General features: G+C 46.9%; 1 protein-coding gene across 15 annotated transcripts in view; it reads left to right on the forward strand.

The window, feature by feature from the left end:
* The window catches only part of Ttll3 (tubulin tyrosine ligase like 3), a 29791-nt gene that overhangs the window by 5363 nt on the left and 14066 nt on the right, over window positions 1–10362 (forward strand). For 9 of the 15 annotated variants that reach the window (XR_012436375.1, XM_074044358.1, XM_074044367.1 and 6 more), the window contains exons 5-9: window positions 1026–1154; window positions 1834–1948; window positions 2802–2900; window positions 4554–4749; window positions 7358–7542. Coding sequence is in view for 14 of the 15 variants with exons in the window: in XM_074044358.1 (XP_073900459.1) it covers window positions 1026–1154; window positions 1834–1948; window positions 2802–2900; window positions 4554–4749; window positions 7358–7542 (724 nt within the window). In the remaining variant the exon portion in view is untranslated. The remainder of the gene's footprint in view (window positions 1–1025; window positions 1155–1833; window positions 1949–2801; window positions 2901–4553; window positions 4750–7357; window positions 7543–10362) is intronic. The other 6 variants (XM_074044360.1, XM_074044366.1, XM_074044368.1 and 3 more) reach the window with 1 other exon arrangement.

Genomic DNA, 10362 nt, shown 5'->3' on the forward strand with positions numbered 1-10362 from the left:
TCCTCCTTCCCTCCCACCCCCTCCCTCCCTTCCAACAAGGTCTTGCTATGTAATGTAACCTCAAACCCCTATTACATTTCTTTTTTTTTGGAAGCACTGGGTGCCCTACCACTTGAGCCACTCTGTCAGTCCCTCTTTTTGGGTTGGGTATTTTTTGAGATAGGGTCCCATTCTCTTCCCCTCCCCTCAGCCCGGGCTTGGGGTTGAACCACAATCTTCCTGGTCTCTGCCTAGCAAGCTCAAGGCTCTGAGTTCAATCCTCAGTATTGAAGAGAGAGAGAGAGAGAGGGAGAAAAGAAACAAAAATTGCTATTTATGTCAGAAAAGGTTGTATACTAGCAATTTCATGTGGTTGCACTCCGTGAGCCCATGGGCAGGTCATATACCTTCCTTGTGCTTCAGTTCTGTCATCTGTGAAATGGGGATTGCAGTAACCCTTAGCTCATAGGGTTTGGGTGAGAATTAAATGAACTGACATGAAAAGCACTTAGAACAGAGCCTGAACTGGGGTTGGTGGTGCACACCTCTGATCTCAGCACTCAGGAGACTAAGGCAGGAGAATCATGAAGTCAAGGTCAGCCTGGGCTACATAGTGAGAACTTGCCTCAAATAAAGAAAGAAGCAAATAGGGCCTGGCACATAGTATTATTGTTATTAATAATCCTTACTCCTAAAGTAATAGGATGGATGGTGAGGTAGGACCCATGAGAGAGCCTTTGTGTGCCCATCAACTTGGAGTCACTGCCCTGCCACTGAGCAAGTCACTGATGGCCACATGCCAGAGTGCGGCATTCTGTTGTACAGCTTAGTCTCTGCTTCGGGACACTCAACCAGAGGGAGGCTGAAAAGTTGGCCTGTTCTCTGTTTACCAACCATGTGCTCTGGGGGAGGAGATATCTTATCCTGCCCTACACAAAGATGGTGTGTGGGCCAGAGGACACCTTAGGAGCATCCTCTCCTTCCTGCTCAGCAGGGCAGGAAGAAGCTGCCCATGTTATCCTGTCTCCCTCTCCTCTCCTCCCTAGTCCCGCATGGTTCGGAATGAGATTCCCTACCTCATCTGGACCACACGGCGCGATGTGCCGGACTGTCGCTTCCTCTCCAAGGATCAGATGATAAACCACTATGCCCGGGCTGGCTCCTTTACCACAAAGGTGGGCTCCCCAGGGAAGTGGGCAGAGCAGCTTCCAACCCCAACTCTTGGGCTGGCAGTCCTACTCCTTGCTCTCCTTGTCAGTAAGAGAGAGTTCCCAGGAGAGCAGGAGATGATTAGTGCAGTGATACTTGGAATCAGACAGACTTGAGTTCAAATCTAACCCTGCACAATATCTGTTGTGAGGAGACATAATGACTAAATGGGCTCTGGGATTCAAATGGGATCTGTAACCAGAAAAAACAAAACAAAACACTACCAAATCAAGTGACTATATGCAGAGCATATCTGCCTAATGGTTTCCTTCTGTTTTACTTGACTTTCTTTGCAAGTTTTTGGCTTCTTGGAGCCTCAGTTTTCTCATCTTTAAATGAGAATATGAATAATGACTGTTTTCTAAGATTGTGACAAGAATGAAGGGCCTTATAATTGCGGTCTGCCATTATTGGTGTGGGCCTGGAAGGACTCCTGGAGGAGGCAGATGTGAGAGGGTGGGTAGTGGGATATGGGGCGTTTGCCAAAGAGGGACCACTTGGCAAACATAGGAATAGATATGATCAAGGCAGGCTGTCAAAGCATCGATTCAGGGTCTTCCTATCTGGACATGTGCTGCATGTGGGGAGCCCCTTAGAGCTCTCTGGGAAAGTCCCACCCTGCCCCTTCAGCAGCTAACTCCATAGGTGGGACTGTGTCTCAACCTCCGGAATTTGCCATGGTTTGATGAGGCTGATGCCGACTCCTTCTTCCCACGCTGCTACCGCCTGGGGGCTGAGGATGAGAAAAAAGCCTTCATAGGTAAGGAGCCCCCAGCCCCATGCCTGGATCTCCCAGAGAAAAGGACCAGGGCTAAAGCTCTGGCCTATACTGGAGAGAACAGGCCTCTACTTTTGCCCTCATCTACCCAGCAGCTTTCTTTCCTATCCCCTTTCCTGTCCTTCAAATGCCCTCCCTTAATGAGCCTTCCAGCTTGCCATTCCTGACTTCCAGAAAAAGTTAGGGAGCCTAGCTCATATTCTTAGAGCAGGTTCTAAAAGTTGACTTGGTTCAGTTTGGAATCCAGATGCGTTCCATTGGCTGCACTGGGTTCCAAAAAAGGCAGCTGTGAGTTCCTAAAGTAGAATAGGTTCCAACTCCAGAATGTGTCAGAGTTCTAAATTCAGGTCAGAATTTGGATCCAGATTAGATGCTAGGTTTTAAATTATATTCCAAATCTGAAATAGTTCTCGGGCAAGGTCTAGTTTGTAGGCTATTCTAGCCTAAGCACCATCAAAAGCTTAAGAACCATCAAAAAGCCTAGAACTTCATCAAAAGTGAATGAGGCTGGTGGGTGGCTCAAGCAGTAGAGCACCTGCCTAGTAAGTGTGAAGCCCTGAGTTCAAACCCCAGTAGTGCCAAAAAAAAAAGTAGATGAGGAATAGAAGAAAGAGGTGAGAAGACAGGTCCAAGGCCAGACTCTAAGGACGAGTGTGCGCTGACTCTGGCTACATTCTGGGTCTGATTCTACAGTAGTGATAGGAGCCAGGTTCTAGAATCAGAAAAGGTAGATTAAGGTTCCGGATCCAAATGGGGCAAGTCATGATCAGGTTGCGGAACCAGGACAGGCCTCTAGCCTAGGGGCTGAGCAGGGTATCCCCTGCCTCGGGAGCAGAGGACTTTTGGCTGACAGCTGCCCGCAACGTTCTCAAACTGGTGGTGAAGTCTGAGTGGAAGTCATACTCTATCCAGGCAGAGGAAGAAGAGGCCCCAGGTGAGTGCTGTGATTACTTCAACTTCCCACCCATTCTCCTCCCATCCATTCACCCAGCTATTCTATCACACTTATATATAACCCACATCCATATGACCAGCCAGCACCTCTTCCCACCAACCTGTCCATATATCTGTCTACTCATCTGTTCATCCATCTGTTCCAATCTACCTACCTGCCTACTCACTGATCTACCCATTCACACACTCATTCATCCATCCATCCACCCATCCATCTACTGTTGACCTCCTCATTCACCTACCTGCCATCAGGTCCACAGTGTCCATCTGTGCACTCTCGCCTTTCTATTTTTCCTTCCACAAATCCATCTATCCATATTTCCACCTACTTTTCCATCCTGTCTACCCTCCAGTCCACTCACTCATCCATTCTTCTGTCTCAGTCACCCACACACTTATCTTCCTTTCCATTTTTTAATTGATCAACCCTCACATGGGCCTGGCAGGTGAATGATCATCCTGGAGAGGGAAAATTAAGTAGACATGGTCCATCCCTTTTATGGGAGTGAGCTCAGGTCTCTATGAAGGAGGAAGCAGTGAAACCTGGCAGCTTACAGGTGGCCTGAGGATCCCTTGTATCTAAACATAAGGAACATTGAGAGTGGAGGGGACCCAGGAACCCTCTGTATTTGGGTGCAATCCATTGCTTGCCCTTCCCCTCTCTAGATTTAGCTCCTAAACTAGCCCTGTAATCCAGGAGCTCCTCAGCCAGGGGAATTGTGGAAAGGAAGAGACAGCTTTATTGGAAGGAGGAAAATCCCTGCCTTTTCCAGAGGAGGGCTCCCCATTGCTGTCTCCTGGCCTGTGTGTGTCAAGTATAAGGAAGTCTTTTGTGTGCTAGGATTCAGGGGCATCGGGCCCTGTATGGCCAGGGGCCCTGCAATCAAGCTTCCGTGGTGGTGGGCTTGGGGGGAGGGTTAGGCTGCAGGGGGCTTAGGATCTCATATGTAGTTTTTTTTGTTTGTTTTTTTGGTGGGGTTTTTTTGGTGGGACTGGAGTTTCAACTCAGGGCTTCATGCTTAAAAAGCAGGTGCTCTATCACTTGAGCCACAACTCCAGTCTATTTTGCTCTGGCTATTTTGGAGTTGGGGTGTCACAAACTTTGCCCATTCTGGCCTCAGCTGTGGCTCTCGTGATCTCAACCTCCCAGTTAGGATTACAGGCATGTCCACCCACCATACGTAAAGTTTTTGTAGCATTGCATATGTGCAGGGGTGAGTCAGGGCTGGAGGTGTGCCTGAGGATCTTTGAGGGGTCAGTTTCTTGTCTAGAACTTTCGGGTGTGTCGGGCCTCTGCATACTGGCATTAGACATGGAGGTCAGTGCTTTGTGGCTTAAGGATTGTGGGGTGAGTCTGGATTTCCTGTGTGGGTTGGGACTTTTAGAAACCCTATCAGATTTTGTTTTATGTATGTCTGGGTTCACCTAGGCCAGGGTTTTCAGGTGCATTGTGGTCAAGAGAGGTCCCAGGGACAGAGAAATTGCACATGTGTGCTGGGGCTGTAAGTGCTGAAGAGACATTGAGAGTGGAGCCTTGAGTAAGGAGTCCTGGGACAGTGGAAGCCAAAGGTGAAGTCAGAGCAATGTTTCAGGTGAAAGAATGTATGTCACATTACTTGCCCTGTATCTACAGGAGACAAGCACCCCAAGAAACAAGAAAAAAAGCCAGTGACAGTGTCCTCAGAATTTGTGGATGAGGCTCTGTGTGCATGTGAGGAACACCTCAGCAACCTGGCCCACACGGATATTGACAAGGAGCTGGAGGCTCCGCTCTACCTCAGCCATGCGAGCTGGTCCCTCTTCCTCCAGCGCTACTATCAAGTAGTCCAGTGAGTACCCCTGCAGCCAGGGCTTTGGGGTGTAAGCAGGTGATTAGGATCAGACTCTATCCATCTAGCACAGCCCTCATCTCTTCCCTAAGCCTCTTCCTCCTCCTTTTGTTTGTCCTGTTGCTCTCCTGCTCAGCAACAGTCAGGGGCTCCCATTGGTTCCATGATGGAGTCCAACCCACTCTTCTTGGCTTGTGTGTGTGTGTGTGTGTGTGTGTGTGTGTGTGTGATTTTTTTCTTTTCTTTTTTTTGTGGGGGAGGGGAAGTACTGGGATTTGAACTCAGGGTCTCACTAGGCAGGCACTCTACCACTTGAACCACTCCACCAGCCCACTTCCTGGCTCTTAACTTAGTATGGGCACTGACTAAAATTATGGCCTGGAATGCCAGGTTGACCTGAATTCAAGTCCTGGCTTTGCTCTTCCAAGCTCTGTGACCTTGGAGACACCATGAATCTTTTAAAACTTTCCTTTTCTCAAATGCAAAAACAGATTTAAAAATAATGTCTGCCTGGAAGGTCAGATGAGACAGGATAATTTGTATTATGAGTTCAGCATGGATTCATAGTGTCCACTCAAGTAGGAATTGAAGCCATTTAGATTTTGTCTTGGAGTCCATTTCCCAAAGGTAATTAGCACAGGATGCTGTGTAAAAGAGGTAAACTAGGTGGAAAAAGGGCTTTTGTGGTCAATCGCGTTTGAAAGATACGGGTTAAACAAAGTTAATTAAACAGGCTTTCTTGATGCAGGACTATCCAGAACCTCTTGATGTGAACCTCAGAGACATGGGGGCAGGAGGGGGAGAGGGAGAGAGAGAATGCATCAAATCTATCTGTACTTATGTGACCCCAGCACCCCCTCTGCCAAAGGGGTAGTGTCTTTAGAACTCACTTTGGGAAAAGGTTCTTGAGCAGTGGAGGGATTAAGAAGAGCCTGGCACTTCTGTAGAGAGAACCATTGAGCAGAGACATGCAGGAGAGGCTGGAGCATGCAGGGCCCTGGTGGCAGGAGAACACACAGCGAGCACTTGTTAGCATCACTTGTATGCTGAGCATTGTGCAGGCTCCAGAACCAAAGCACAGTCCCTGCTCTTCTGGGGTTGGGGAACACAGCTCCAGGTGGGGGGCTTGCAACAGGCCAGGTGAGAGTGCTAAAGGGCTCAGCTAGTGGTGGTGTTAATAAAAGGATTTAAGTACCTAGTGGGGCAAGCTGAAGAACTGATGAGCAAACTGAATGAACGACATAATCAGAAAAGCCACACCTGTCTCTCTCTCTCCCTCCCCCTCTGTCTCTTCCTCCCTTCCCCCCCCCTTCTTGTGGTACTAGGGACCTACTCCTTCAGCCACTCCTTTTTTGTGATAGGTTTTTTCGAGGTAGGGTCTCAAGAACTGTTTGCCTAGGCTGGCTTCAAATCCCAGTCCTCCTGATCTTTGCCTCCTGTGTAGCTAGGATTACAGGCATGAGCCACTGGTGCCCAGCAAGACGGCTTTCTTAAATGAAGAATTATCAAAGCTGAGTTAGAATATCAGATGCAAAGCACATGAGTCCTTTCTATTTCCAGAGTGGACTGTGAGGACTTTCCAGAAGTCAGAATTACATAAACTACTGCATCATAAAGCAGATGGTACAGTACAGGTGATTAGCGTTAATTCATTAACTATTTACTGCTGTGCTTCTCCACTTTTAAAAGCAAATTTATGCTTAACCTATCAGACCTTTAGAAAGGTTGACTTTCCACAAAAATACCGTTGTTTTCCCTAAATATAAAATCATATTGAATATTCTCTTTCAAGTTACTCATGCCCCTGCAACCCCCAGGTGATACTTTCTTGGGCCTCCTCCCAAATTTACTGACCAGATACTTTATAAGGTTAGGATGTAGGTGTGAATATTCCTGAAGACATTGCCGAGGCCCTTCATCAAGCCTCGTGCTTGCTAGGCAGGCGCCCTATCACTCGAGCCACTCTGCCAGCCCATATACTTAGCATTCTTGAGGGCCTGGATTCAAACCCAAGTGCTAGTGGAGGAAGACAACAATAACCAAATAAGCATATGTCAGAGGAGAGTGTGTGATAGGAAGAGCAACAGAGCTAGGGGAAGTATACAGACTGGGCAGGGGACCCACTCATCAACGAATGTTAGGCCCAGATTAGGAGAGGATGAAACCCCCAAAAGCACCAGGAGGTGAGTCAATCAGGCATTTGGATCCTGGCTCAGTCCCTCAACTCTAGTCTTGGGCAAGTTCCTTAACTCTTTAAGCTTCAGTTTACATTTCCCCAAAATGGGACAAGGAATACTTCCCAGCAGTGCTGTAGAAAGGATCAGTGATAATATATGGAAGTCCCTTGACACAATGCCTGGCATACAGTGGTGCCCCACCACCAGGAGCTGGAATGATTTTCCAAAGGCAGTTTTAATAGGAAGGTGGCAGCAGGTGGACTATTGATAGGGTGTGTGTGAAGTAAATGGAATTTTCCCAGCCTTCCCCATTCCTGTACTCTGGGCAGGTCAGGAGCATGGGGATGGGGGGAAGGCATGACCAAGGCTGGTTGGACCATGGCCAGGGGAGCCTATGTCTCCCTTTGTCCTGTCCTCCCACCTTTCCCCAGGCCCTACCCTGCCCAAGTTCCACCATCTCCCCACAGCGAGGGGGCAGAACTCAAGCACCTCGACACTCAGGTCCAGCGCTGTGAGGACATCCTGCAGCAACTACGGACCGTGATACCCCAGATGGACATGGAGGGGGATCGAAACATCTGGATCGTGAAGCCAGGAGCCAAGTCCCGTGGAAGAGGTGGGGGTCAGTCCCTGCTTCCTGCACCAGCACCCCATGATCTGCATCCCCCACTAGAAGCCAGGGAGCCCTGATTCTTAGTGCAGACTGTTGAACTGCATGGTTTCAGATTCCAGCTTTCACTAATAATCTATATAGCCTTGAGCAAGTCAGACCACCTCTCTAAACCTTAGTTAACTGAAGTGGGGATGATGCAAATGCCTCCCATGAAGGGGGATTAAATGCAGGAATGCATTCAAAGTTCAGCATGGTGCTAGGACAAATGTGACTGCTGAGATGGTGAAGCCAGCCCCTCCTTCCTGCCCCGAGTTGGGATTAGTGCTTTAGGTGTGTTTGGTAACACTCACAAGCACTTGCTTATCATCCTTATGGGCTGTAGCACAGTGGTAAAGGACATGGATGCTGGGAATCAGACCCCCTGAGTTCAAATCCAAGCTCTGCCTCCTACTTACCTGTAAGACTGGGGCAGGTTAGTTAACCTTTCCTGGATCCAATACATACGCAGAGGGTTGAGAGTATAAGACATATACAGCACTTAGATCCTGGGCCTGTGCAGAGTGACTGCCATATAGGTGCTACTTAGCTGCCAAGTGTGAATGGAATTTGAGTAGGAGAGCCAGCAGGCTGGGGTGAGGCCTTAGTCCACCTTAAAGACTGCAGAAGGTGCTGGGCACTCATGCCTGTAATCTTAGCTACTTGGGAGGCTGAAATCGGGAGGATCACAGTAGGAGGCCAGTCTAGGCAAATAGCTTGTGAGACCCTCATCTTCAAAATAACCAGAGTAAAATGAACTGGAGGTGTGGCTCAAGTGGTAGAGCACCTGCTTTGCAAGTGTGAAGCCCTGAGTTCAAACCTCAGTCCCACCAGGAGTTCCTGAAGCCTCCTGAGAAGTAGACAAGAGACTTTTGGCACCAGATCTCTCCAAATACTGCCTTGAGGGCAGAGTGTATTCATGGCCAGGTGAAGCTGTTATAGCTCCAAACACTGTGATGCTTTTCTTGGAATGTTACCTCAAAGCCAGCATTGAATTCCTTTATTTTTATTTATTCATTTTGGTTTTTTGAGGCAGGGTCTTGCTATGTAGCCCAAGCTGATTTGGAACTTGCTAAACTCGCTGGATTATAGGCATGACCATGAAGCCCAGGTTTTATTTATTTATTTTGTGGTGCTGGGGATTGAATTTAGGACCTTGAGCATGCTAGGCAAACATCCTGCCATTGAGGTAAACTCTCAGCCCCTCCTTCCTATTTATACCTTAGAAGTGGTTGTGTTGGAGCTGGGCACCTGTGGCCCATACCTGTAATCCTAGCTGCTCAGAAGGCAGAGATCAGGAGGATGGCGGTTTGAAGCCAGCCCCAGGCAAATAGTTTGTGAGACCTTATCTCAAAAAACCCACCACACAAAAAGGGATGGCAGAGTCGCTCAAGTGGTAAGAGCGCCTGCCTAGCAAGGATAAGGCCCTGAGTTTAAACCCCAATGCCACCAAAAAAAAAAATTTTTTTTGTGTTGTTTTTTTATTATGAGAATGTGTTTATTGTTTAAAAAATGCAGAAAAGTAAAATTAAACAAAAGCCACATTTAATTTCACTAAGAGATACTGCTATTAACCTTTTTTTAATTATTATTGTTGTAGTGGGGGTACACTGTGACATTTACAAAAGTTCTTACAATATATCATAGTTGAATTTACCCCCTCCATCATTCTCCTTTATTCCCCCTCCCCCCTGCTATTAGCCTTTTAATGCCTTTCTACACTTTTCTCTGTGCATTTGGAGTGTTTTTTATTTATTTATTTATTTATTTTTTTGTTTTGGAATGTTTTTTATTTAAAACATTGTACCATGGCCTTATTTTTTCATTTAGATTTTTCTATAATCATCAATTGTTAGTATAACTCTTCAGTTTTGTAACTTTTTTCTTAACATTAGATATTGGAGATCACTGCATTGCAGTATACCAGGCCTTTTTTTATTATTATTTATTTTATTCCTTGTGTTTTTGAGACAGGGCCTAATCATGTAACCCAGGCTGACCTTGAACTCACAGTCTTCCTGCCTTAGCCTCTTAAGTGCTGGAACCACAGGCTTGTGCCACCTCTCCCAGCTTCAGATCTTTTTTTCTTTTTGGTAGTACTGGGTTTAAATTCAGGGCCTTACACTTAGTTGGCAGGCACTCTACCACTTGAGCCACTTGGCCAGCCCATCTTTTTTCTTTCTTTTAACTTATTTTATGGGTACTTTTTCTTTGAGTCAGGGTCTCACTGTGTGGGCCAGCCTGGTCTCGAACTCCTAGGCTCAAGTGATACTTCTTTCTCTGTCTCCTAAATAACTGGTACTATAGGTGCCACTCCACCATGCCTGTCTGTTATGGACAATTTTGAACATATACTAAAATAGATTAATAGAGTGACTCTCCATGTATCTAGCACCAAATTTTAACATTTTATTTCCATTTTTATAAAACCTTATTGAAGCCTCCCTAGCTACTCAGGAGGCAGAGATCAGAAGGATCACAGTTTAAGACCAGCCCTGGCAAAAAATTTGTGAGACCCCTATCTAGTCAATGGCTAGGCACTATGGTCCATACCTGTCACTCCAGCTATGTGAGGAAGCACAAATAGGAAGATCATGGTCCAGGCATAAAGGATGACCCTATCTTAAAGATGTCAACACAAAAAGGGCTGGTAGAGTGGCAGAGGGCTTGCCTAGCAAACACAAGGCCCTGAGTTCAACCTCCCAGTACCGCAAAAAAAAAACCAAACCCTTATTGAAGTGATAAACTTTGTTGAAAAGGGTATACATTGTGAGTATGTATACAGGT

The sequence above is a fragment of the Castor canadensis genome, chromosome 10, assembly GCF_047511655.1.
Source record: "Castor canadensis chromosome 10, mCasCan1.hap1v2, whole genome shotgun sequence".
NCBI classification, from domain to species: domain Eukaryota; kingdom Metazoa; phylum Chordata; class Mammalia; order Rodentia; family Castoridae; genus Castor; species Castor canadensis.